General features: G+C 36.5%; 1 protein-coding gene across 3 annotated transcripts in view; it reads left to right on the forward strand.

The window, feature by feature from the left end:
* Positions 1-27,783, forward strand: part of LOC135324665 (single-stranded DNA-binding protein 2) — a 193,657-nt gene that overhangs the window by 48,461 nt on the left and 117,413 nt on the right. For all 3 annotated transcript variants that reach the window (XM_064501385.1, XM_064501387.1, XM_064501386.1), the window contains exons 3-4: positions 3,490-3,551; positions 5,253-5,337. In XM_064501385.1, coding sequence (XP_064357455.1) covers positions 3,490-3,551; positions 5,253-5,337 — 147 coding nt within the window. The remainder of the gene's footprint in view (positions 1-3,489; positions 3,552-5,252; positions 5,338-27,783) is intronic.

Genomic DNA, 27,783 nt, shown 5'->3' on the forward strand with positions numbered 1-27,783 from the left:
GAAGTGCAAAAAAAAAAAAAAAAAAGAAAAGAAAAGAAAAAAAAAGTCTTCCAGACCATTATTTTATGAGATTATGAAAGTCTGATTTTCCATCTGTCTTTGTACTTTTCTGACTCATGGGTGCCGTGAAGCAGTTGCCCTATTGTGGCAGGCTAGTTGTGGGAATACTTCAGGTGTAGGAGATACCCAGGTGGCATAGGAGGAAATCTATATTGTTTTGGTCATTGCTTAAAAAGCACGGCTGTCTGGGCTCAGTGCCTTCTCTGCTCTGGCAGTCTGCAGCTGCCAGAACAATTTGGATTTTTTCTTTTTTTTTAAAGATGAAATAGTTCAGAGCATCTCTAAAACTGAATTTGTGGCATAAAAGAAGTAAGCATATATACCTTATCTGCGCTATCTAGTTGCCTGTGATCTACCAAGCGTGAATGACTAAGGTCAAGAGCCCTCCTTAAATTCTACCAGGGACTGTGGCTAAGAGTAATGGAACAAAATTTAAAAAAGGAAAATTTAAGTTGGATATCATGAAATCCCTCTGATATTAGATAACTTGGAGATGCTTGTCTTAAGCATTCCTACATTTTTGTAATGCTTAGTTCAAATTACATAGAGCTGAGTCACAAGTGGGCATGTTCTGGAAGCCCTCTGCTAGGCTGTCTCAGTGACGAGGGTAAGTAGGGCTTAGATGTCTTCGTGGACCTTTCTGAGTACACCCCTCAAAGCTTTGTTTTGCCTCATCTCTCTAAAATATAGGACCACAAATTCAACTGGCCTTTTGCTGGGTCTCTGGATTGCAGAGACCTCTTTAGTTTATTTACTATGTCTCTTGTCTCTTGGTCTGCAAATTACTTCCCTTCAGGAGACATGGGCTGAAGTAATTGATTGAAGTAACTCAACAGCTGTTGCATCCCAAAATACATAGTGGTCGTATAATTGGCAAAATGGCAAGGAGCCAGCACAACTAGATTTCATGTAAACCACATCATTTTCTTCTGAGGATTGAAAAGAGCTGTTCAGATGCGGTACCCAAATTTTTGAAAGGGAAGAAGCTGCTCTGCTTCAGAATCTTTCCCTTGGGGTCCAAGCTGCTGCATTTTCCTTAAAGAGTTGATCCCTAGCCTGCATATTTTAATGGTTTACCATCCTGGAAGTTAGGTTGCAGCCTTGGAAGAATAAATCTATTAGCTTGGCTGGGCCCAGAAAGTAGGCATTTTCCATTTAATAGATCACCAATAATGAACTTAATTGATACAGCTGGCAATGTGGTTATATTTTATATTAGTAATTCTTCATAATTCTTTTTAAGTCTGTATGGTCAGACAGAGTAACATCTACCAGGTGAAACAGAAGTACCTATATTTTGGAAAACAAACAAACTCTTTAAACAACCCCCAAACTTCCCAATTCCCTTCAGGCTCCTTCTTTGAATACATTTATCAAGATGAAATGTGTCCCAATAAGAAGGACCAGTGTAAGACCTGTGAATCAGGTAATTTCCTCATCAAGCCCTGCTTTGAATACTCCATAGACATTTTGAGGGCTTTTTACACAAATGTAATTTTTACTCTAACTGAATGATTTTCCAAGTTCAGGAACAGTTTTTTGTTCTGACTATATATTGCATCTCTTCTTCAATCTGTTGCTTTTGAAACTTCTCAGGAGTACTGTGTGGTGTTGGTGGTTAACGCAAGTCCTTCCAACCCATTCCCAATGGGTGTGAGGAGAACTCAGCCCTCAGAGGAGTGCATTCAAAGTGTGTGAAATACCTGTTTAGTAGATTTGGCTTTCATTTATATACTTTCATTCTAATTAACGTTGTTATCTGGCATAGTTAGTTTAGGCAAATGTTCCACATCTTAAAAGGTGCTTTTTATATTTTAACTGCTGTTACATAGAATGTGAATGTGTGGGGTTCTTTTTTGTTGGCTTGTTTTGTTTGTTTTGTTTTTTAAGCTTCATGCGGTTAGTTCATTCTGCCGATTTTGCTGGCAGAAGTGATAGGATCTCTAGCTTATCTTTCAAAATAATTCTTAAATTGCAGAATGATTTTTGAATAGTTGTGTGTACTTACATAGTACATCACAATTATGTTAGGTAAGTTCATATGAGTGCTAAGAAAACTTTTTAGGTACTAATTATATATTCCTGCCTTGCAAACTATTTACAGAACATATACATGTTTAAATTTCTTAATTCAATAATTCTTAAGAGTGGGATGTGGAAATTAGGTTGGACATGAGAATCAAAGTTTTATTTCCTTTGAAAAGGCCCAGATTTACCAGTGCCTCTTGCAGTATGAACACTACCTTTCATATTAAGAATTTTAATACCTTTGTATGTATTTATATACCTTTCATATTAAGACAGTTTAAGCATTTCATTAAAATAATGCTACTTTCATCTGCCACTACTTCTGTCTCTAGAGCAGAATATAGTAAGTGTTTAAACAATTATTTTTTACAAATTTGGACAGGAGATAATGCTATGTGTAATTGCAGATGGAGGAGTTTGGAGTGCATGGAATGCCCTGATTTACACCCCGTTTTAAGATGAGCCAGTCTTCCTAACAGTGTTGTGTGGATTTCTACAGAATCTTCAGTTATTTTTTACAGAGCTCCTTAAGAAATTATACTGGATTTACTGTAGTCCAAACTCTTTAGTTTTGTAGTTAAGAGTAAGCTGATGACTATAGTGTTAATAAAATGATTGTATGGTATTGTTAAGATGTGTAAAGTACTGCAGAGGGCCAGAATTCTTTCACAGGGTGTTATGTTGTCTAACGAATTAGTTGATCAACAATTAAAGCGTGAAGTAAGAATTCTTAAACTGCCTTTCTTTTGAAAACAGTGTTAAATAAACCAGACTTCTTAGGTAGGAAAGCAAGCTTAGATAGTCTATCCCTGTTCAAGAGAGTTTGCCAATGCAGACATACCAAGTCAAACTAGTTTTTCATTTTCATCGAATCGTGGGAGAAAGGGTTATAACTCTGATGTTACTTGTATTTGTGACATTACCTCTAACAGTAAAGTACTCCTTGAGGATTCTGAAACATTGGCTCACTTTGGATGTGGAGGGAAGACTGCCACCTGCTGAATCAGTCACATTTGTTCTGCATCTTGTGTGTTTTTCTTAGGGCAAATTGGAAAATCTTTTAGATAACTTTTAGGGGTATTTTTTAACCATTTTTTTTGTGATGTGCATTTTTGAGCTTAAATAAATGCCCACCTTAATGGTGGAGAGATACAAAATATGTCCTTAATAAAATTATATTTAAAATCTCTAAAAAGAAATCCTAAAATATACTTTGCTAAAATAAGAGGTATCAGCTACACTAGTATGTGTGATAAATTAAGTAATAGGGCCATCCAGATTGATAATGATAAAGCCTTTCGTAGCTATAAAATCTTTTATTCTTCCCTTTTTGCTATCTGAATAAATTATGAAATATTTTTTAGTCACAGTGTTCACAGAGTTTTTATTGTTTCTTTTTAGATAAGATGGGAAAAAAACATCACACTGGGGGAGCCCCCAGGATTCTTGCACTCCTGGTGGTGGTAAGTGTCAATTTTCTTTTCCTCTGATTTTTTTAGAATATGCTGATTGTGAGTTTTAATGGCTGGAGGAAAGAAGTTCAGGTGAACATTGTGAAAAGGATGTGAAGATGAGGATCAAGAACTGTTTTCTTGGAAAGTGATGAAAGAAAGAAAATTAGATATTATATACTTAAAAATAATCACAAAGTATAATGTTATTTACAATTTTATTAGGTCCATATTCAATCCAAAAAAATGGACTCTTTTGCTCTCTCTCTCTCCCCCCCCCCCCCCCCCCCCCCCCATCACTGGACAAAAAGAAATACTATATAGCAGATCGATAACACAGCAGCTTTGAAAGAAGATGGCATGCATTTCTTTGTTCACTATCTTCCAGTAGATTGTGCCTTTAAGAGATCATTCTCCATGTCCTAAATAACACACACACACACACACACACACACACACACGTATATATACACACACAGAGAGACTGCAAATAGATATGCACTTCCTCAGTCTTTAGTCCACATTCTAGTCACGGGAAGAGCATATGAAAGCAATTAGCTGAGCCATAGCTACCAGCCTTTTTGAGAGGCAGTATATGATAACATGGGCTTGGTGTTGCAGTAGCTGCATTTGCATAGTTTCTCTCAGTTTAGAATATGGGCAGGACACAGAGCTCAACTGTAATTTTTTATGCATGGTGCTATTTGCTTATATGTATTGGTGAGCAGAGATATATTTCTGTATATAAAATTCCCAAGAAAAAGAGTGTTCATAGGCACTGCTGTTTAGTTGTATTAATTGAGTGATGGAAGCCTGAGAAGGTGAACTTGTTCTGCATACCACTGATATCAGCATTATTCTTAATTTTGATTGTTTGCAGCAGAGTGGTCTCATTTTCCACAGTTCTAAACTATGGTGCTGGGCTGAGTTGCAGAGGATTATGTCTAAAACAATAAAGAAACAAAATGAAACTCTAACAGATTTTATTCTTCTAATTGTTCTAGCATACTGATAATTTTATTCTAGAAACTTTGTGGCTGACATTGCTATCATAGTTAAGTATCTTACATACTATTTCTTAACAGTTCAGAGATACTTGTAGTGTGTTAGAGTTGATTCATGTGTAACTGAAAGATGGGGGGAAAAGATTTATCAGAGTATCATGATTTCCTTTCTCTCTTTATAACCCAAGAGCTTTAAGATGGCATACCCTTCTATCTCCTACTCTTATCCATACACTTGTTTCTCTAGGAGCTTTTGTTTAAAGGACAGTATTGGACCCTGGAAGAACTCCCAGCATTCTCTTCATTTTCGTGCCTTTTCCAAGTATTATCGTATGAATCTGTCCCTTCCAGTGCTTTGTGGTAGTAAATTGCAGCAGTCACAGAGGTATGAGGTTAAATGCAGAGCTAAAGTAATTTTCTTTATACTCCAAAATCTTATATATTAGACTTGCTTCTGAGTTTACGCTACTGTGGTTTTAAAGGAATACCGCACTGCTTGCCTCAGAAAATCAGATAATAGGACTTTATTCTTCACAGGCATTTTAGAAAGTTAAATTCTTTCACAGAGGTAAGTGTTTTCAGCTCTTGACTAGAAAGTGATATGTCTATTTCTGTTTATAAACATGTATGTGTGGTGTGCATACTCCATAAAGTCTATATGAGAATTATAACATTTTTCTCACCATATCTGTAACTTCTTAACTTGCAGTGTATTTTGGGATCTCTACTGTGCAGCTCCAGAAAGACGAGAAACATGTGAGCATTCAAGTGAAGCAAAAGCCTTTCATGACTATGTAAGTTTTGTATATCTTTACCATGTTTTAATAAATTGTATGTATGAATATGATAGAGAAGTATTTCTGTGGGACAGTGACTCAAAAACACAGGAGTCTGTTGTATGTAAGTACTCTCATTGCTTCCAGGGTGCCTTAGAATTAGGACTGTCTAATCCTCTGATTACTCAGTGCCATACAGGAAACTCCTGGAACCCATATCACAGGTCATGTTTTGAATGTATATCGCAAGTCATATTTTGAAGCTTTACTAGCACTTGGTAGAGCTTCAGAGTGCTACCCACATATTTATACAGAACAAAACATTATACCCTCTCTCCCTCATGGACACATCAGCTTGGCCTCAGTTGCAAAGGCCCAGGCGAGATGGAGACACAGATATGTGTTGTCTGAATAACTATTCCCTGTCAATGCTAAAGAAAAAGCAGTTCAGTAGAACTGATCCCATGGCTTCTGGCAGGACCATACTGCCTTAATATGTGATTGTTCTTCAGATATTTTTGTACCTTGAAATAAGTATTTTTTGTCATGGTAATAAAAACACTCGTGGAACAAGTTAAACGTAAAATCATCTGGTTCAAGAGAACAGCAGAAATCAAGGGAAAGGGACAGAAGTATTATGCCAGTTTTGACCCCATTGAGTCTCAGTTCAAAGCACAGCAGGGAATTTGGTGGTGCCTTGCCTGCAAGGTCCAAAGAAGTGCTCTAGAAACTAGGGACCACAACACTGCAATACTCAATTCCTTTTTCTCCACTACCATAATGTAAATGGAGAACTTCAGAACTTGGGATTTGCATTCCAGAGTTGGAATGGAATTTGGGATATATTTACTATTCCAGCTTTTTTCCATCTGGTGATTTTCTTTCTACTGACGAAATCTGCAGAAGGCTGACTGAGCTGGGTTTTTCACTCCTTTCAGCCATTCATATAATATAAAGGGAGAATATAACTTTAGTCCATGATAATCTGAAACCTCTTTCCTTGAGTATTTTCCAGGTCTGTCTTACAAATATTTTATAGTTATTACAGAAAAGTATTTCTACACATAACAGGAAAATCAGACTGCCATTCCACAATGTCTTACAAACACAAATTTGGAAAAGCCTTGATGAAACAGCTAAGTGTTCATGTTCCATAACGTATTTGATTTCAGGTTATTTACCCAAATTGTCGTAATCTGATGACTGCTCAGCATCCTGTAGTATGTGACCTATGTGATCTTGCCTTATTTGTAGTTAACAGAGACTGTTTTACAAATGCACTATCAACACAGTTAGAACTATTCAGCATATTGTACTTACAGGCCAATGACACTTTAGTACCCTGTCCTTATTAGTTAGATTTTGAGGCTGACTGGTGGAGGAGCTTGGATAACTTTGCACAGGAGTGTCCATGCTACATTGATCACTTAGTTGTCATAATCAATGAAAAAATATGTGAGAGAGGGGAAGATTGGAAAAAAAAATATGAGGAAGTTTTCCATCCACAGAAGTATTAAGGTCAACCAACTTGGTAAAGTGCGTTCCTCAAATCAAAACCAACGTATTGCAAGTAAGATTTCTGCAGTCTTTTATCCCTTTTCTGCTTTAAATATACACTTGTGGAAAAAATACAGTATTTCAATAGCTTTGCTGTTGTTTTGAATGCTTGTTTTAAGAGCAAGGTTCAGTTCCTCCGTGAAGGAGGAATAGTTTCACAGTAGGGAATGACTGCAGGGAAATAAATTTGTGGAGATCAAAATGCACAGTATGACAGTTGAATTCAGCAGAGTATTGTTCCCTCACAATGTAATGTGTATCACAAAAGGCAAAAACTTATGAAACCTGTAAAAGTTGTTGTGAAATCATTGTGGAATGAAATTATCAATGAGAGGAAATTTTAAATGACAGAAGTACTTGGAAATCGAAGAAGAGATGAATTCCACACTCCTTTAAACTCACCAGAGTTTCATTGATCAGTTAGATCACTATTGAATGTGAATTTTGAGGTATACTAAGAATTCGAGCAGCTGAATCAAAATTATGTTTAATAAAAAAAATGTTGTCTTAGTGTCACTTTTAAAGTGTTTATGACTTCTACAACTCTTGGTTTATTGCATGGTCTTACTGCTCAATTCAGTCTGCTATGTATTGACATAATTCAAAAAAACTGAGAAAATACTCCAATGACTTCTGTGTGTGATACAACTGTGTGCTTGTGTGAGTGTTTAAATTACTATAGAGTGTCTTGTTTGATGAAGAATAAATGAGGTCATGATATGCTTCTGTATGTACATCAGTCTGCATAAGGGAGGATGAATGTTTATTTTAATATAATTTGGTTTATTTTATAAAAACATTTGCCGAATATTTCTATAACCTACACTTTATTAATCTTTTGAGGTGACAAGAAAAACTAGCTGTTGCATAGTTTTTGTCACAGATGAAATAAACTTGTCTGATATCTGATGCTGTTGCTTACTGTCATGTGGTTTTTGCTTAGCAAAATAATCTGCATCGTGAAAAGTGTGTGCTTTTGAAATGTTATGTTTATTTAATACGAGTGTATTTTACATTCATATTAAAGCACAGGACAAGTAGTTATATAATACAGTCAAGCATATTTCATAGTAGTTGAACATAAACATTTATTAAATGCTTTGTGAAATCCTGATCCATGTAGAGTTTTGACATTGGCTCCAGAGAGGTCAAAATTCCATCATCAGTGAAGACCATCCTACTGCCAGTCACCAAAGTCTAGCTTCTAAGTCAGGTTGAGGGGTTTGATAATATCAAAGCACTGCTGGTAGATTGCAGATCAAGTAATAGAGCATTTGTAGTTGTACTGACATATTTAAAAACTGTAATTATCAAGTAGGAAAAGTACAGAAGGCCTGTTTATTATTTCATACTAGCAATTCAGATTTTTTTTTTTAAGTATGTGTTCTCTGACCTAAGAAAATTATTTATGGTGAATGTATGAGTGGTCCCTAGTTCTTACACCAGACAAGCCATGTTTAACACTAAGTAGGCTGAATTAGCTGACCCAGTATCTTTTCTGTCTTTGCTTCTGTAAGAAAAAGAAAGGTTTAAAAATGTTTGATGGAGGAGGGGATAACCTGGGCATGATTTAATGATTTCTGAAGAACTGCTGCCTCAGACAACTAAGTTGCTAGTCAGTCTGAAATGCACACAGGTTGACTCATAAAATGATTAGATAGAGAAAGAGTTGATTACTTTTCTATGTTAAGTCTCACAGTATCTTAACTGCAGTAGGAAAAAATTATGCCGTGTAAATTCTTTTTTTTAATTATTCTTTGGAAAACATTTTTTGATTGATGAGATTTATTTCATTATTTAATTTGTCATAAAATTTCAACATGTGCTTTGCTTGTTGTTGAATACAGCTAAATAACTGCAGCTGGACTTGATACATCTGCAGTGTACTTGGTGGGGGGGAAAGACTAGGAGAATCCTTCTTAGTATCTATGTATAGTGTTTTCTCAAAAAACAGTGCATATTAAGTTTTCTTTAACATCAGCTCTGCCTAATGCAAACTAAGTCTTGCCTGTGTGTGCCTGTCAGTTTATGCCACTAAATCTGTTCATGACTTTGTGTAAGAACAGTAAAAACAAAACTCCTTTAGATAACCATTATTTATATTTTCAGTTATATGCATATATATACATATTTCTCTATACAGTAGCATCCCTGTTCCACAAAGAAAGTGCTTGGAAGTACTATTTCCTTGTCTTTGGATTGTACTAATACAACTTTTGATTTTATCAAGCTGGTGAGAGGAGAAAAATCTTTCATGGCTGACAGCAGGAACATGAAGTGACTCTCAAGGTGGAGGCTGTAACTGCCTGCAATACTAACAACGTTCATCTTAGTAGAGATCAAATAAATAGGAAAGCAGAGGCCTATTCTGGCTTTAAAAAGAAGATAATGTATATTCATACTGAGTATAAGTGTTTACACTACATCCATATTATCTAAAAGGGATTCTAGTTTTATTTTCTATTGAGTTTTGCAGTTGGAAATGTTTTTCTGAGTGAACTAGGTTCTGAACTCATTAGTTACATTTACATAAATATATTTCAGGCTTGAAAAGAGAAATTATGTCTTGAAAGTACATATGCTGCATCGGAGAAGTAGGTTCTGCCCTTGAACTTTAACGTAAGCATTTTAGAATTAGAGTTAGAAATACCTTGTTTATGTTTCAGGTAACTTGGGAAAGAAAACTGGCTCACCTAGCCTATTAATATTGCATATATTTCAGTAAGAATAGCTTATTTGAAGCAGAAAACTCCCCATGTTTCTTTTCTAGGTACCTATTACTTTTGCCAGAGGAAAATCTCTATGTGCTTTGGAAATCTTGTGAAAAAAGTAATCATTTATAGGGACGCTCTGAGGCAAAGTTTAGTCTTTGCTGTAGAATGGGTTTTCCTTTCTTTGGTGTCCTAAGGAGACCTCTTCATCTCTCCAGTTAAGGTCTTGTCTCTCTTCGTTTTCAACTGAGTTGTTTTCCTGAAAGAAGCAAGTTCCAACACGAATATTGCTCCCTTCTCCTTTCCATTTGTTTACAAACTGAATTTGAAACTTACTGGGTCAAAAGGGAAAATAAAATGTAAATCTTGAGATTCCTCAGAGGAGACTGTTGGTTTTTAGACCCATCCCTGCCAATGAGTTTCTGACTGCCATAAGTGGCCATTCTCCTATTCCACAAGTTGACCATTCATTTGGATCTCAGGACTCTGGGTTTGGAAGGCTGGTACCTGAAAAGTTCTTTCTTGCAACTTGGTATCTTTATATAATGGTTAAAATCTTTTTACAGTCCAGAATTTCTTGTGCCTCCCTCCCATATTAGAATGGAAGTTCTTCAGCATGGTGTTGATGTAAAGAGGGATCTGTTATTTCTCACAAGTAGCTATTGTAAAATCCTGATTATTTTCCAGGTTAGGTTTTATTAGTGTCTTCTCCACAGCTCTTTGAAAGATCACTTTTGGTATGAGTAAGGGTCTCTTATTTAGTTTCATGGCTCCCAAAAGAATGCCAAGTAATTTAAAGGATAAGAAGAAGACACATTCACTGCCCCAGAGACTGTACAGTCTCATAAACTAGTATCACATTTCCACCTGATTTGTTAGCATTTTTTAATAGTAAGCTAAATGACAGGGAGTTTAGCTATACTTGAAGGCTGTAGGCTATATTAAAGACTATGCTATAATGAGTTCCATACAGATTATTCCTTTTGAAGATCTTAGTGATATAAATCAAACTTCTCTAGAGTTACTGGGCATAGTGCTTGGGCATTTGAGATGACTGATCAATCTCTTTATGTTACTATTTCATATTCAAAAACAATTTGGGTGTCTGGATTTATTCCTATATTTTATGGAAAAAAACCCCAAACACTTTTTTCCTTCTTCTTTGTGTCCAGGTTCCTTCAATAGAACGAAGGGGCACTTCCTTGCCGTAAATGCCCCAAAGACAATCGTTGGTCATTAGTGGTACAGAGAATTTGAGGGCCTGTGAAGATTTTTACATCTTTTTGAAGACTGAAGATTACTATGAAAGGTCTAGGAGAAAATGTTCTCTGATTAATCAGTGAATGTGTGTTGCAAATGACCATAAATCTCAAGCCCTTTGTGCCACAGCACAGTGAGACTGTATTCTGCAATGAGGACTGCTTTATTCTGTTTTCATGAAACTACCTTTTTTACCACTGAAACCCACACAGAATTGTCTTTTAGGTGACATTTTTGTTGACCTAAAACCCAGGAAATGTTATTCTATTCCATGATAAATTTTGAGAATGGATTTTTTTTTTTCTTGTGTCTCCAAGTGGTCTAACTCCATGATTAACAGCTGTTGTAATGCTTTCCAGACAGTCCATCACAGAATCTCCTTCTGTGCCTCTCATGTGTATCAGGGAGAAATTCATAGCTAGCTTAGGCTGTTCATTTTCTTGATTTCACTAGCTCTTGCTACTGTGGTCTTCTGCGGGCTGCCTAGCTAGGCAGCTTGCATTTCTGGGTCCTCCCTGGTTTCTTGCTGAAAATTGGATTGTAGGTCAGGCTTCCACCTGTCTAGTTCTGTGGAACAGAGGATGGAGAATGCACATTTACTCCTTCTGTTTTTATTTAAAAAAAAAAAAAAAAAAAAAAGGCTGGAGAGCAAGAGTAGTACAGGCAGAGAGAGAATAAGTCAGAGAGAATCTACAAAATGCTGAGTTCATTGTCATTGTGTCATTCATTAGGAGAATGCCAAATTCAGTCACCATAGAATCCTGAAATGTATAGATCCATGACTGAGATGAAAAGATCAGTTCGCAACTCTATGAGCTGTTGGTTAGCCTTCCTGCAAACTCAGGGGAACCTCTCTCCATTCCTTTATTCTCTGTTTGCATTTTTGAGGTTCTCCATGTTCCCACGGGCTCTAATTAAAAGCTGAGAATCCCAAACACAGTTCTGCGGTTAGGTGTGATTTCTTTTGACTACTATGGAGTATGTGCAATGCCCTGCCTATTTTGCAGTTGGCCTACTTTGTCCAGTAATGCTTAAGGACTGTTCTACCAAAACATATGCCTTGGTTCTAAGTTATTCGATAATCCCCTATGGTAGTTCTGCAGAACTTGCGTAAGGGCATTTACATGTTTACTGGTCATCACTGTATCTGTATTGAGTATGTTCTTGAGACATACAATTGTCTTGAATTAAAGTCAAACTATGTAGATCCTGCCCTTGTCCACCTAGAGAATAGGTGATTTCTTAAGCTGGAATATACCTTTTTTTTAAGTTGTCGTAATATTCTTTACATAATCTATACTGACCTCTTAATGAAAAGCATCTCTTTCCATATAGTCACTGTTAAAATAGTGTACTTCACTTTTTTTTGTATAAAGTGTTCATTTTTAAGTATGAATGAAAAGCCTTTCTTTCCTGCTATCTTATTCCACAGAGGTATATCTCACTTCCCAGTGCTTAGATATATTTATAGTACAATACATTCTTAGATATGAAAGCTGGAAGGAGATGAAGGAAGCCTGGCATTTACTCTGAAATTTCATTTTGGAACACATTATATAAATCCATATGGTTAAAGACTGCCCTGGTCCGTTAGAAAAATAAAATGAACAATTAAGAAATCATATTCAATATAGAATACTTTAAGTAGCCTGTCTTACTAGGTGATGTGTCTTTGGTTTACTACATGCACAAACAAAAATCTGTAAGGCTCAAAGGTAAAGAAATGCTATTGTCAGTGCCTGAGTGGTATTTTGTATGAATGAGCTTCAGTATTAGAAGGCGAGCAACAAATCTCCAGTTAGTAAACTGTTTTGTGAAATGTGATAAACATTTGGAATTCTGTGTCTTCCTTGCAGCTGTAAGTTGCCCAGGATCACTATGTGAGAGGAGGTGAGTGTCCTCAGAGAAGGGGGCGAGGGGGCTGGGACGGTGTGGAGAGGGCAGCGTAGTAGTCACAGTTTGAGACTCTTCTTGTATGATTGGCAGAATCGTGCACAGGCAAGCTTAACATTTCCAGTCTCTTCAGCTGCTTAATTTTATTAACATAGTGTATGTTCGTTAGTGCAGTTGTTTGGAATGGAGTAACTGAAAGGCATGCTCCAGCCCTCACTCAAAGCAAGCATCCCTTACTGCAGTAAAGCTGCACTGACTTGTATCAGGATTTGGTCCACACATTTATGGATATATCTCAAGTAGCACAAAACGATGTTGTAGTGTTATTTGCAAGATCTATGAAACTGTTTTGTTTGCTCCTCAGAAATTGGCCAAGTTGAGAAACTGATACTTTCCTTCGACTGTAGGGACCCCTTTTGCAGGAAAACACACATTTATTATCCTTTTGTTTCATATTAAGACACTCCCCAAGAATTCTCCTTCTCACATTTCCCTGTAGAAAGATGTGTCCTTTCTGCCCCTGCCTGCCTTCATCATTCCCTCCCGTAAATGGTAGGATATTATAAAGACTTAGATTTCAGGTGCCCCGTGTCACGAATGTTAATTGTAAGCTTTGATAAAGAAATGTACACTGTCCACGTAAGTTTTTCTCTTTATAGAGATAGTTTCATAGGTCAGTTTACACTGTGCTTTTAATATGAGGACTAAACTATTTGTTGCAGGTAGAAAAATAGAATATATGCTCCCCAGAATTTCAACACTTATCTTTTAAGTGCAGATCTAATTTTCTCAGAATTTAGAAGTAAAATGGTTAAATCTTGACAGTATGAGCAACCGCCGTCTCCCCTAAGGGCAGTTTAGCTGCTCTTTCATTGTTCCCAAAGGGAGGCAGTGGACATGTTGAAAAAGTGCCTCTTTTCTAAGAATGTTTTATGCTTCATTTTCATCGAGAACGATAGGAGATAACAGCCTTTCTAACAAGGAGAGACTTTCATGGAATGTTCTGTAGAAAAAATAGTATATGTTCATAACAATATTAAAAAGATTCATATACACTGTATATGTATTTAAAACCATGCCAAATTTACAAAACAGGTAGGACAAAAAGAGGAAGCTTTTTGTTTTCTTTTGCTTGGAGGTAGAGAGGTGTGTGTGTAAGCATTCAACAGGCTATGGGAGAAGGGAGCGATAGGTCTAAGAGCTAAGGTGGAGAGTACCGGATAAAGCAGAAGTCAGAAGATTGGGGGAAGTGGCTATAATGCTCAGGCTGCTTCGCAACCTTCCAGAGTATTTAGTCTCTAGAATATATGGGTAAAATAGGGTTGTAAAATATATTTTTTCTACATGTTGATAGACACACTCTTAAATTATTAGAATCTTTTGCTAGCAATAGATTTCCTCATGAGTTTGTTCTTCTGTGTTCTGAAGCCTGATGCTTGCTTCATAATTAAAATAAATCCAAGGTAACTCTGCTCTAAAGTTATGACATGTTATTGTTTGGAAGGTGGCTTTAACTGTTTTTCAGAGCTATGTTGTTGAATGTATCTTACTTGAAAATTTCAAGCAACTAACTCCTGGCATGTTTGGAATAGAGCTGTGTTTATTCAAATTTCAATTTTTGGTTTTAATATGCTATAATGGAGTATTTATGCTACTACAGCAAAGCTTGTATTGTAATTTAAAATTTGGACTTAATGATTTGAAGTGAACTCGAAGCCTTTTTAATCAAGGTTTCAACAAAGAGAGCATATTTTTTGTTTTACAATTGAAGTTCTTTGTATACATAGATTTCATAGTACACATTTTACTCATTTAAAGCATGAAAGTAAGAACTGCTTAGTTTTAGGTATTCCCTCAGAAGTTGTAGAAATTTGGCTTGTTTTTAATTTGTTTTGCTTTTAAGAATGAGCATATATATGTTACCCTGAGTTTAAACAGTGTGCATTAAGAAATGGCCTATTTCTAAAATTTTGGTTTAGTAACTGTGTTTAAAAACATTATAATTACCGCCGTTCACATAAGGATCTCTTCCTATTCATTGTGTCGCGTGAACAGTATGTTTTTACAGTGCTCTAGGAAGTTATTAAAGGAGGTTAAGCTGTAGCTTGGTAACATTGGCAATATTAAATTGGCTAACAAATGGTCTGAATTTGGGGTTAAAGACCTTCTGACATTAATATTTAACATTGATTGTACATAATGCTTTACATCAATAAAGGACTGAACAAACATTTGATCAATAGAGAGCAAATGTTGGATGAAAACCTTGCAATAACTCACTTCCTGTGCCTTCCCCCGCCCCCAGCACGCACACACGGGTCTTGGCCCCGCTTGGTATTCTTTCTTCTGGTGTTTTATTTTCCCTATCAGCGTTTCATTTCCAGTTTATTATTCTAAATGAGTATAAAGATGTAGGTTGCCTTCTGTTAAATGTTTTCATTAAGAAGTTCCAGTTTAGCTAGTGAAATTTCTCTGTTAGATGATTACAAGCAGTTACTGTGAGAACTCTGCCTAGGTGTGTGCATCCATGTGTGTGTCTATATGTAGGGATATATTCCTGTCTACTAGAGTAATAAAGTACAAGCCAGTACTACTTCGATGTAAAGAATTTTTGTTTTCCTGACAACAGTATTTGGCTATATTCGAGGCACTTTGCTTAAATATGTTCTTCTTTAGCTTCATAAAAAGTAAAAGTGAAAGTGAGAGTCTTATTCCTGAACAATATGCCAAACAGATTTTGCAATAAGCTCGACTGCTCTGTTAATACCTCTAAGTGACTCATTTCAGACTTGCTTAACACATGCCTGGAAAAACCAAAGACTTATAATATCCATCTGCTCTCTAATATGATGAAAGATGAATCCTGAAGATCACAAATTGTGGGAGACATACAGCTCTTAATAAGAACAGCTGAACAACAAATGTCTTATGAGAGGTGGTGAAAAATGAAGTAATGAGGAGGAAAGGCAGGCAAGCCTCCTGAGGGAACATGGATATCCATGGCTGACTAGCACTGTCACATCCAAACATTACACTAAATATGAAATGCACATTATATAACACAAGTCACAGGGAACAGATAATAGTCTGTTTCATTTTTCTACCAAATTAATGCCCTAATATTACAAGTAATTGTGCTAACATGGATACTTGAGTTTACACAGGTTCTGTTTTACTTCAGAAGAAATGTGGTGCAGATCTCCATATTAGGATATCTGTTTTCAAAACGGGCTTTTGAAATCTTGGTTATTTTAATCCCCACATTAATATCATTCCAAGGAATGTACTTTTTTTAACTTAGCTGTTGAAAATATGTAAAACTTTAATGCATACAAATAAAGCATTTCATTTCCACATATAGCAGAAAAAAACATACATGCATACATGTGCACTTAGAGCAAAATGAAGACTGTGGCATAATCAAGAATGAAGATTAAGTCTGACTTAAGGTGAACTCTGCTTTGCTCCTTCTCATTCTAGGCAGTTTAAATGTGGCCCCTCCTTAACTTAAATGGGCAACTCTGTAGTGCTGTCAGAGTAAAGTATACAAGGTAGATTTATGCCAGTTAGCAAGGAAACCAATAACAAAACTCAGATGCAGCAGCCTGTAACCCATCAGAGGCTAATTTATCCTGCCAAGAAAGTAGTACTGTGCATAATTCACACCAAAAGAGGAACGCTCTGACATAAGAAGACAAAACTCATTATAAGATATATGATAAATATTATGTTTTGAACGATAGAGAATCTTGAAAACATTTTCCAATTCTGCTTTGGAATTCGCTTTCCATAAATGAATTACAAAGCTGAATTTTAGCCTATGAAATGTACAAAGTTCTTAACCATAAAATAGTTGAGGTAAGTTTCCATTTTAAGAGAGGGGGAAAAAGTATACAGGTAGCATATGTGCGTGTAGTGGAGTATCATGTTACACCATGTAAATCAATTCTACATAAATAAGATTTGCAGTGAGATTTGTAAAGGCAGACACTAGAATCCCTGTGGAGCATGACCTCATTGACTTTATAACAGATCAACACAGATGTTGCAATCTGCCCGTGCAGATCTGATGGTGGGATGAGGGTCTTTGGCCCTGAGCTGGCAAGCAATTTGAGTTGAGTAGCATTGTGAGTGTGAATACTCTCGTTAAGCTCCCGGGTATGTCTGCAGTATCAGGATCATATGAAACAGTATGAAAGTAATTAAAGCATTTTTATTTACTGTCTGATTTTAGTTATTTCTCCATATTTTTAGTTATTTCTCCAGACCAGCTCTTTAGTTACTTACTCTGTTTTTTTCTGAATATTCATTTGCAAAAGGACCTTTTTCTGATTCCCTCTGTTGTGAAGAAAGACTCTAAATTTCTGTTTATAAGAAGGACAAAACTCTGTTGAGGAGGGGTCCCCCGGAGAACTCTGTTGTAACTTTGCAGAAGGATTTTACTCAGTCCCAATAGTTCATTTATTACATTTTGTTTATTTCCCACTATTTTTATCGTTTTACAGTCTTCCATTCTGTGTACACCAACACAGTATTTTCTGAATCCTATTGCCAACTGCTTTATATTTCTTGCTTCAGTTGCTTTTCCCCCGTTGTTATATGGAGGTCATGTGGTGGGTTGGGGAATGATGGATCACAAGAGTATAGTTCCTACTATTCCGAAGTCAGATACAGCTGCTCTCTTGGCTTTCACTCATTTAGAATAGTTTACTTTCTGCTAGTTAGACAGTTTAATTTAGCATTTCCAGTAACTGCCCTCCTCCCTTGAAAGATAAACAAAATTAAAAATAAACAGTCTCCTACCAACTGTTCTTTCTCTCTGTGTGATGGCCATCCCTGGAGGGTTTGTGGAATCTTCCTTGATGCTGGAAAGAAAGGCTTCCTTTGGCCGTCTTCTGGGAAACTTCTTCCTTTAGCATTAGAAAGGAAGTTACTGATCAGTCAGCATTTCAGGTTTCTGTATTCCCGTTGTCAGTGGCCTTTCTCGATGCTCGGCTGTGCAGTCCTCTTGGATCTGGACAGCTTCCCGTTGCTGACTGAATACTGTTAATTCTTAGATAGTTAAAGTTGTGTATTCTCTATACCTTCATGAATATTCAGTCCAGACTTTGAAACAAAGCCTCTTCTTGTTCGCTCAGGTTTGAGATTTAATCCCGTGCCTTTCCAACAGAGGGACACACAGGAAAATTGCCATTTCACTTTTCTCTTAATAGGAAAAAGGAAGCTCCTTTGTATCCTTACTTTCTTTCCTTATAATTTGTAGAATCTTCCTGGAAGAAAATTGGTATTGTAAAGTCTTGTTGCAGCTCTGTAATATGTGGAGGGTTTTGCTGACATCTCTGTTCCCTAAATCATGTTCCTTAAGCTGTTTGAGGAACTCAGCTTTTATTATTTTTTAAAAATACCTTTCTTAGCCTGCTTGATTGCTTAGAAAACAAGACCTGAGTGAAAGATGGAAAATGATTAGGTGTTGAAAAAAGAAACTTCCCTGGTAAAATTTGCACTCTTTATATTCAGTTTCTTGAAATCCAAATTACCATAAGAAACTAGTATTAAAGGAGTAGCAAAAAGAGTGATTTCAAAAGAGGGCTTTACTATATTTTTTACACTTTGCCCTGTTATTAGGTGTTGTCTCATCCCATACAGGTAATTACAGTACCTTTATAATTAATAAATATACATCTTCTTATTACCATTAAAAGAAGCACACCAACAAATATAAATGTAACTTTCCATTTTCTTATAATATGTGTAATTTATGAAGTGGAATCTATAGGTTAAGGTTCTTGCTAAAGTCTATTTTAGTTGCTTTCAGTTTTGTTAAACTTCAGAAGTTCCAGCTGAAATTGTCTATTCAAGGTGTCTGCTTTAGGCTGAATTATTTTCTCCTGGTAATTTTTAGCAAAAGCAGTTCTCAAAAGACTTATAGAGATCTAGATAGATAGATAGATAAAACGCAACTGTTCTTCCTTTTGGTGGAACCGTTATGTTGTGTTGGGGGAGAAAGAAAATAGTTTAGGTAACTTAGCCGCTGTGGCCAAAATAATCTATGACAATATGACATTTCTACATACTGGAAGCATTATTAGAGGCTGGGGTCATTGTTTTGTAGATATGCTAAATACTTTATTTGTAAAAATTGTCCTCATACTCAGTATGCCTCTCCCTTACCACCCGTAGGTGTTACAAAATTTCTGTTAGAGGAATGTGCAGTCCAGTCCATCCCGTGCAGCAAGGGTCCCACAAGAAAATGCACACTTATGTGGTTGAAGAGTGTGTCACCATGCTTACAGGCAAGGGGCTAGAATTAAAGTTTTACAAGTCAGGGCAGTCTTGGAAGTGGGAGATGTGGGTTTGACAGTCCCAGGTTTAAGAGTTTCTGAGCGTGCATGTTTCACTTCTTCGGTGATTGCTGTGCCTCTAACTGGTGGTTTGATTTTGTTCTTTTTAAAGGGGAGGGGATGTGTGTAACGTCACCAGCAATAGTTTGAGAAAACAGTGGTCACCACCACACTTTCCTTAAAGCTCCGTCTTGAGAACGAGTGTCCATTTGTCTGAAGGAGGTCCACTGGCAATGTCCGACTTGTGGAGCTGTAGTGAGAGAAAGGGCAGCCCCAGGACTGAACTGCAAAGCCTGTAAAAAAATGGTACTTTTGGAAAGAAGGAGGAAGGTTAAATAACCAGGAATTTGGTTTAAAAAAGGTGTGTGTGGGCGGGGGAGGCACGATAGCAATTAGACATCTCTGAAGTTAGGTGATAGCAGGGATGGGTATTTCTAGAAGTTACGTTTTATTGAAAGGCTAGGTCCTGTTTAAATCCAATGTTAAGCATGCAAATTCTGCTGGATGTAGCCCTCACGTCGTGATACAAGACCCTCTCTGACTCTACAGGAGTCTCTAAAGGGTTCTTCAATGACAGTCTAGGCTAGTTCACATTTCTGCAAGATTAGACAACCCTAACAACTGGTGTATTTACAACCAGGCAGGCCGGAGACTTCAAAATATATGGAAGAGAAAAATTGCCATCTTGATATATCAATTTTGTTATTTCTTTTCAATTTGTCAGCTACTCAAAATGCAAAATAAATCAATCTCAAAAAAAAAAAAAAAAAAACCCACTGAATGACACTATTGCAGTGCACCTTAACTGTCCTTGCTATTCTGTTCTTGTGAAACAGCAGGGGATTGATATTAACAAGATTCTTGCTCTCTAGTTCTTGGAGAGTAGGATTTTTGTGTAACTCAGTTCCCCACTGGTTCAAAACCAGGGCTGGCAGAAAGAGCAGAGGATGATTTGTTAATAATGTTAAATGGGCATGCCCCAATTAACATTATTAAGATTATTACCATCAAGCCTAGATTTGAATGATTGTTAAAACCTCTGTTTTTGTTATCTACAATGTGTTCAAGACTGTCTGCTTTAAAAATATATTTAAAGCTAGCAGGAGCTGAAGGAGCTAGTAATTTGGGCCCTGGTGATTCTGACACGATGAATTAAACTTCAGCTATGGGCGCCTAAAGATTGGCTCCAAAGTTCATGCAAATATAGGTAGACTTTTTTTTTTCCCCAAAAAAAATCTCTGAGTATGCAGCAGCTTTTTATTGAAGTCAGATGAATTCCAGAGGTACTCAGTCTGTAGTAAATTGGTCTTCCTGTTTAAGAGGCTGAGTGCACATATAGGAACTTGGTTACTTATTCGTGTAAATCTTGGGTTTACTATGGCTCAGTTTATACATGTTTCAGTAATAATATAGGGTTTTTTAAACAAACATTTCTTGATACAGGGGTAATACTAGATTAACTGAAGGGATTTGGTAAACTGGTTACATAAAAGACTTGGTATACCCTGGTTCTGTCAGGAATGTTCTGGTTTAAAAATTTTTAGTAAAACATAACCATTTGAATACCTGTTCTGTTTCATTTTTAGATTACGCACAGTTTTCAGAATTTTAGAGTAAGATCAAAGGAAATATTTCAAGAAATAGATTGTAAAGCATTTATGTATTGGCTTTCATATTTAGTAGTGACTAGAAGCCGTGTCGGAAAAAGTGTTCTAACTTTATTAAACAGGGCCTGACAAATGTTGCCGCTGTTGAGATACTGCCTTGATAACATCAGAAATTGAATTATTATTTCTGTGCTTATTGTACACAATTACACACAACCATTACCTAAACGTGTATATTATGTGTTCTTCCGGAAAAAGAATTCTGTCAAGTGAATATTGCTTTTTTAATAGTCATTTCTATAGTCACGTGTTTTTGCTGAATAAGCAAACTATGCAGCTATTGAAGCTGCAAAATTGTAAAATGCCTCAATTTTTTGTAGGATGGAGAACACACCTTATGTGAACTTTTAAACCATCATGCAGTTCCACAGTCCTGGTATAATTCTCCAAACTCGTTGTTATTTTTATTTCCCATGACATTGAATCTGTCAATCCTTAAACTTTCTTTGAGGTGAGCTCTAACTCTTTCCTTGGCCAAAAGAGTGTAATCTACTACTCTTTTATAGACATGAGACCTTGTAGTCCAGGTGCCTTTTGCTCTTACGACCTGTACTGACACTTTATATTCTCACTGTCAGAAGCACAGGTTTTTTTCTGGTTTACAGTTCATCTCTTCAGGGATGCTTGATGTATGGACTCTGAATAGGTTTCAGAAAATAACAAGCTTTTAACTGGTGCAGGAAATATATAGATATAGACAAAAATAAACAGCTTTCATTCTCCTTCCTTAGTTCCTTTAATCCTGGAGCATTCTGTGCACTAAGGATCCTTTATCTTTCACCTGATTTCTCCATCCAACCAGAGGGTGTGCTCACTTTCTAACGTGTAGCTGCTTTTCTTCTTCGTCTGTTCCCATTCTCAAACAGCATGTCTTTGCTAGGAGTGTATTTCTGTTTTTTTATCAACATTCTTGCATCTTTGAGTCTCCTTCATTTATTCCTCAGATTTCTAAGCCTGATTTTATTGTCTGTTTGGGTTTTTTTTTTGAGGCCCAGTGGTAACAGTTGATTTATCTGGTTGTATTCAGTGCAAATTCTGCTACCCCAAGGGACAAAATACCATTGCTTCGCTGGAAGTCAAATAGGCATTTGGCTGCTCTGTAAGAGTATATGTTCCCATACTATTTAATCGGTACTGTATGAATTGCAAGAGTAAAATGGAATAAGTTAATTGTTGAATGTCTAAACTTGATGTTCTGATTTTTAAATATTCTATATGTTTATAATTTTTTAGAACAACTTTGGCAGAATCTCACTATGAATAGCTTTTGAGAATGAGTGCTTAACTGACTGGCTATAGATCACTGAGCAGAGCCATCTAGAACGTAGCTAGGGAATGAGTTAGTTTGACATCAGGAGATCTGAATGAAGAAAAAGAAGAGAGATTCGAAGGGTTGCAATTATTTATGGTGTATCAAATTTCTCTGTTTACCTTTTTCAACATGTGGCTTTTGGAAGTGTCTCCTTTGCGAGGTCATTAAAATAAAAAACCTCAAGAAGATAACTTCTGCAATATACCATTTAAATATCACATACTAAATTGTTTCTTTGGGTATTATCTATTAATGTAAACCTGGAGGTGTTTCATTATCTAGGGTTTCCTTTCCTGGTGTGAATTAGTGAGCACATGGCCTCGTTACTTAGCCCCTGAACCTTTCCTTAGCAGGGGAATTCTTTGACTGCTAGACTTGCACACTGTAACTGAGTGTAGCTTCTAGTCTTCCCTTGACAACTACTGTCACTCTGACATCTTGCTTCTTTTTGGGAAATCAATCAAACATCATTTCTAAAGAAGTTTTTTTTTGTTGTTGCTTTATGGATCATGTAGCAGAAGGTGCTGGAAATCACAAACACCTCTTACCTTTAGGTTTGCAAAAGATGCCCTTTTCAATAACCCAGGATCTGTAAGCTTCTGACCTTCTGCTCCACGCAGATGTGTATTATTGGAAAGTCCATTAGCAGAGTTTTCCATTAACCACTCACTTTAGCTTGGTTTACCTTTTCATTCATTGTATTAGTCTGTTATCAGGAAAAAAACTGTATGATAAATTGCATCAATGTAAACATTCAAATACATTTTCACTTTTAAAAAGTGTTGAGGAGAATGATGCACTGGGCAAAAGATTTCAAGTGTGTTAGTACAGAAGTAGTTCCAACCTTTAGCCCAGCAGTCCTACTTCAGGTCCTTTTTCCTTTAAAAGATGCATTTTCTCTGAAATACCCTTTCAAATGTATAGTGCAGGAACACAAAAAGAAGGCTCTATAACCATCCAATAAGTATTTTTCATTCTAGATCTGATTAGCTTTAAAATTAAATAGAAAGTGATGATTAAAACAAAATTACACTTGCTTACTGTTAATATTACTGTGAAAAATCCTAGCACTTAAAATTTATACAAGATCTCAAGAATTAAACTAGAAGTTTTGATTTAACTAAGCACAAGTTACTTGAAGGGGTTTTTTTGATTCTAGTGAAATACTGAAGCATAATGGTTTCATCTGTGCATTATTCCAATGAAAAAGGTGTTTTAAATAATGCTTGGGAATATAAAGACTGGGTAACCACCCTGAGCATTTTTCTTGTGTGTGTACCTACTAAATTAGCCAAGGCACAGAATCTTCTTTTAACTGTATTTTTTTGTGTATTTAACAGCATTAGATGTCTCTGTTCATTTCCATTTAAACTGTGTCTTAATTTTGACCTTTCTGAAACTATATTAAAGTGCATACTTCAAATCAATTCATACTTCATGACAGTTTTTCTGCGTGTGTGGGCAAACACCTCATCGTACTATTGAGTGGTGTAACCAACCCTTTTTTCATAAACTCTGTAGTATCAATCAGCCAGATGATACCAGCTTGCAGGCACAACTAACATTACTCAAGTTGAATCTGTGCTCTTGGGGCTGTGCACAACAGTATAAATCCCTTGAGCTCTTGATTTTGTTTTTAAAATTATATTTTCAGTTTCTGTACAGGTATTTAGTATCCTGTATTAAAAAATGATAAAAACAAAACTGAAATACTGCTCTCCTTAGCAATCTCAAATGTCCATCTCAAAACTGGAGATCGGCCTTGATGAAATATGCAGATTTTCTTTTCTTCCTTTTCTCAACCCACTGTGGCCATTTTTCTGGTACATCCCCACTGCTAAATGATTATGCTTTTTTTTTTTTTTTCCCTTTTTTTTAATTAGAACTTCTTTAACATTCCCTTTTGGTTTACAACTGCTATAGGCAAAGATGCAACCCTGCATATTTCTTCACATGAGAGACCTTGTGATGTGTTATGCCTTCCCTCTGAACCCCTTCTAGCATTACTGACTGTTTCAGAAAACAGCTTCAATTCCTGACACGCCAAGACCTCTGCTTTAATTTTTAATTCTGACCTGACAGGCATTCAGATTCATTGCCTGTAACTCCACTAGAATCAACATATTATTGCATATGTTTGATGAACCATAGAATTGGTTCAAGTCTCATTTCCAGTTACTTGGTTTCTAAATGTACTCTTTTGGGACCTAAACACTGTTGTCAATATTCTTTGTTCTAGTTGCTCAGCAGTTTGCAGTTTAATATTGTCGAGGGGCTTTTGTATTACAGCAGCTGCCTTAGTTAAACCTTTGTTATGGAATGGAAGAAATTTAGAAATGGGCCCTATATTGAGTGTCAGACTATGGGAAGTGTTTTTCTTCTCATTTCTATGTGAGGTATAGATTAAATAAAACCATATTTTTCATAGCTTGTTTTTATCTGTGAACTTTGTAGTAGTTTTTTAATTAAACATCCAGCTAAAAACTAATCAATTCACCATGAAATCCAGAAAGTTGTATCTGCTGTTTAAAGAGTTGATATTTTTTTTCTGTATTTAAGTTCTTTCAGTGTTTTTTTTCTTTCTTTTATTTCTGAAGATAGGCAGTTAACACACACTCCATCTCTATGGCACATTTTTTTTAGATACAAAGCAAAACACTGAATTATAGTTCGATGCTGCATTATTTCTGTATTGAGTTCTGGAACCAAGCTTTCATCTAGTGTTCAGCACAAAACCCCCTTTTGCTTGGTAAATTGTTCTCTATATGTATCTATTCCTGAAACTGTGTTCATAATATGAAATCTAACACGTAATAAATTAAAAATCATTTGCTCTCCAGAAGAATCTGACTTTATATATTCTGGCAAAATTCGTGGAATTTCAGGAGGATTAGAAGGTAAATAGAGGCTTAAATTGTCAGGATTTGGTCTTAATTTGCATCTCTGCTAATTTCATACCAATATAATGAGGATTCGGAGATAGATCCACTGCAAGTTTTTTTGACGGTTGGGAGGTTTCAGAAAAGAATGAAGTTTAGGCTCCTAATACAATTGATGAAGCTCTAAGATAATCTTTTCCACAGAATGAATAATAATAATATGTATCCTTCTTGAAAAAATTAGCATTGCTACACATAAACTTGAATTTTCAAGGTACAGCAGATGACTGCTGAAACAAGAAATCTTTGGGGTAGTTCTTTAGAAACTTTTTTGTTTTTTTAAGATAGGGCTGACTGCTGGATTGCACTACGGTGAAATTGGTGTTAGATTTGCAAGATGTATAAACACAGGTATGTAAATATATCTGATGAATGCTGGCATTATAATCTGTAGGTCTCAAAATGGAGCTGTGTCTAATTTCAAGGCATAATTGGTGAAATAATGTCATGCATATATTTTTCAGCAGTAATACTTGTGTTAAAAACAATTACGTGTTGCAGAGTTCATGTTATACTACTCCTCTTAATAATGAGTGAAGAAGTAGACATATATTTTAAGCCTTCACCTATGTGATCGATGTGAGCAGGATCTACTTGAATGTTGACATGCTGGTATGAAAAACTGAACATTGAAAATCACTACTCGTACTGAGAACTTGTTATAATGAGTACTGGATCAAAACTACTCTTAGGTCAAGGGACCTGTAACTTAGGCATTCGATAGCATCTCATAAACCACTGGTTCTGCACACATACACTCTATGCCATTGGGCAGCTGGGATTCCCCAAGTCAAAGGGAGATTTTCTGGAGATAATTAATATTTTAAGGTAATTAACTTTTCAGTTTTCTGCATGCTCACCAATCATTTCCATGTTTTTCAGTGTGAGAGCGAGACTAAACCTGTCAAATAACCTCTGAGGATTTTGTACAGCCCCTGCAAATTCTGTTCTGCAGGAGCAAACACTGCAGGTCCTGACCTCTGTTTGTTCTGACTTCTGAGTTTGTCCTGTTCTAACCATGTGTTTGAGCAGAGCTTTTAGGTGAACTAGATTCTCCCCTTTTTCTCCTACCAACTCCTGGCTGTCTCCCAGCATCCGCTTCCTGCTCTCATGTAGCACAGTATCTCTAGCGGAAATCCTGTGACCAGCCCGACTTCCTTTTGCTACAGATTTATCTCCCCTTTTTCAGCTCTGCCATCTTCATAGCTGAACAGCTTTTTACTCGGACATAATCGGATTCCATTAGTTGCAATCTCAGTCGTCTCTTCCCCACTTTTGAATCACTGCTCAGGTCTGACTCCTCCTGACTTCTCTGTTCATGTGAGATCTCACTGACTTGTTAAAAAAAAAAACGTATAGTGTGACCTTTCTCCTTCCCTGGCTTGCCTTTCCTTCCACCTTTTCTTGTTCCGTTTTCTTCTCATTCTGTCACAGATTCAGGAAGGGGTTATAGCTCTCCTTCAATAATCCTTGCACTTGCTCCAAGGTTTCAGCCTCTCTCATCTCTTGCTTTCTTTATATATCTTTCCCTTTCCCTTGTTCTTAATCTCCATTCCCATCTGACATTTAACTTTAAAGAACAATTTTTTCCCCAGTCCTTCTCATCTTTAAAAACAAGACAAAGGTCTTGACTCCATTTTCCTTTGGCTACACAGTCTCCCACCAGCTTTTCTTCTCTCACCTGGCTGAGTGCGCTGTTCACATGTGGAGTGTCCCTCTCCTCCACAGGGAGCAGAGACCTTTCCCAATTCAGGTCCCACCTGTTACCTGAAAATGAAGTGGAACTCTTGTCCCATTCTGGTCTGCCGTCCCCCTGTCCCAGCTCCAGTGCCATACTTCCCCAGGCTGTATGCACCCCTCATTCGCCTCCTGTGTTTCTAGAAATTATTACAGTGTTTCCTATCATGGCTTTTCCTCAGCTTCTTGGCACCTCTTTCTCCTTTCTACCAGTTTTCTGCCCTTTTTTCTCTCCATATATTCTTCAGTTCCAAGCACAAATTCAGCTGCTATCTTTATATTTATGAAATATGCTTATTTATTTCAAACTTTTCTTTCCAAATTAAAATCATAGCCTGCCTCTCCTACCTTTTCAATCTCACTTTGACTAAAATGATGTCTTGGAATATCTTCTGTCTCTCTCTGCCATCTCCTTCTTTGCTTGCATGGAGCAATGTGCTTTCTGCTTGGCCCTCAGGTTTGTAAATTGGGTATCATAGTTGTCTTATTTTTCTTAACATAACCAGCTATGTTTTGAGACGTGCATGCATTTTCTAATTATCATATATATATCTCATATATATGTTTTTATATATATCTATATCTATCATATATATGTTTTTTATTTCTTTAGCTCCTAGAGCTAAAACTGTTGTCTATGTGCTTAACCAATACCTTAGTTATTGAATTTGGCTTTTCTCTGCCTTGAAAAATTCTATTTTGCTATTCCACTATTCATCCATAATATTTCTGCAAAGATTCTTTTTCTAACTTGTTGCTCACTTTCTGTGCTTCACACTACTGGCTGTCAGATCTTTCTTTCTTTCCAAGCCCCTTCATAGATCATACTCTTCTGTTATCTCTTATTCATCAAAAGTTCATCATCACCTGCCATTATTCTGTTTTCCAACATCCCAGCATAGGTTTTCAAAGAAGCACTCTAGAGCTTTACCCTTGTGTTGAAGAGGAGCTCTCTGAACGTCCTCAGACGTACATTATCACCATCTGTCAGATTCATCCCTAAAACTTTGCTTCAGTGTGAGACCTATACAAATCTGGGAAATGAGC

Source organism: Dromaius novaehollandiae, chromosome Z (assembly GCF_036370855.1).
Source record: "Dromaius novaehollandiae isolate bDroNov1 chromosome Z, bDroNov1.hap1, whole genome shotgun sequence".
Lineage (NCBI taxonomy): Eukaryota > Metazoa > Chordata > Aves > Casuariiformes > Dromaiidae > Dromaius > Dromaius novaehollandiae.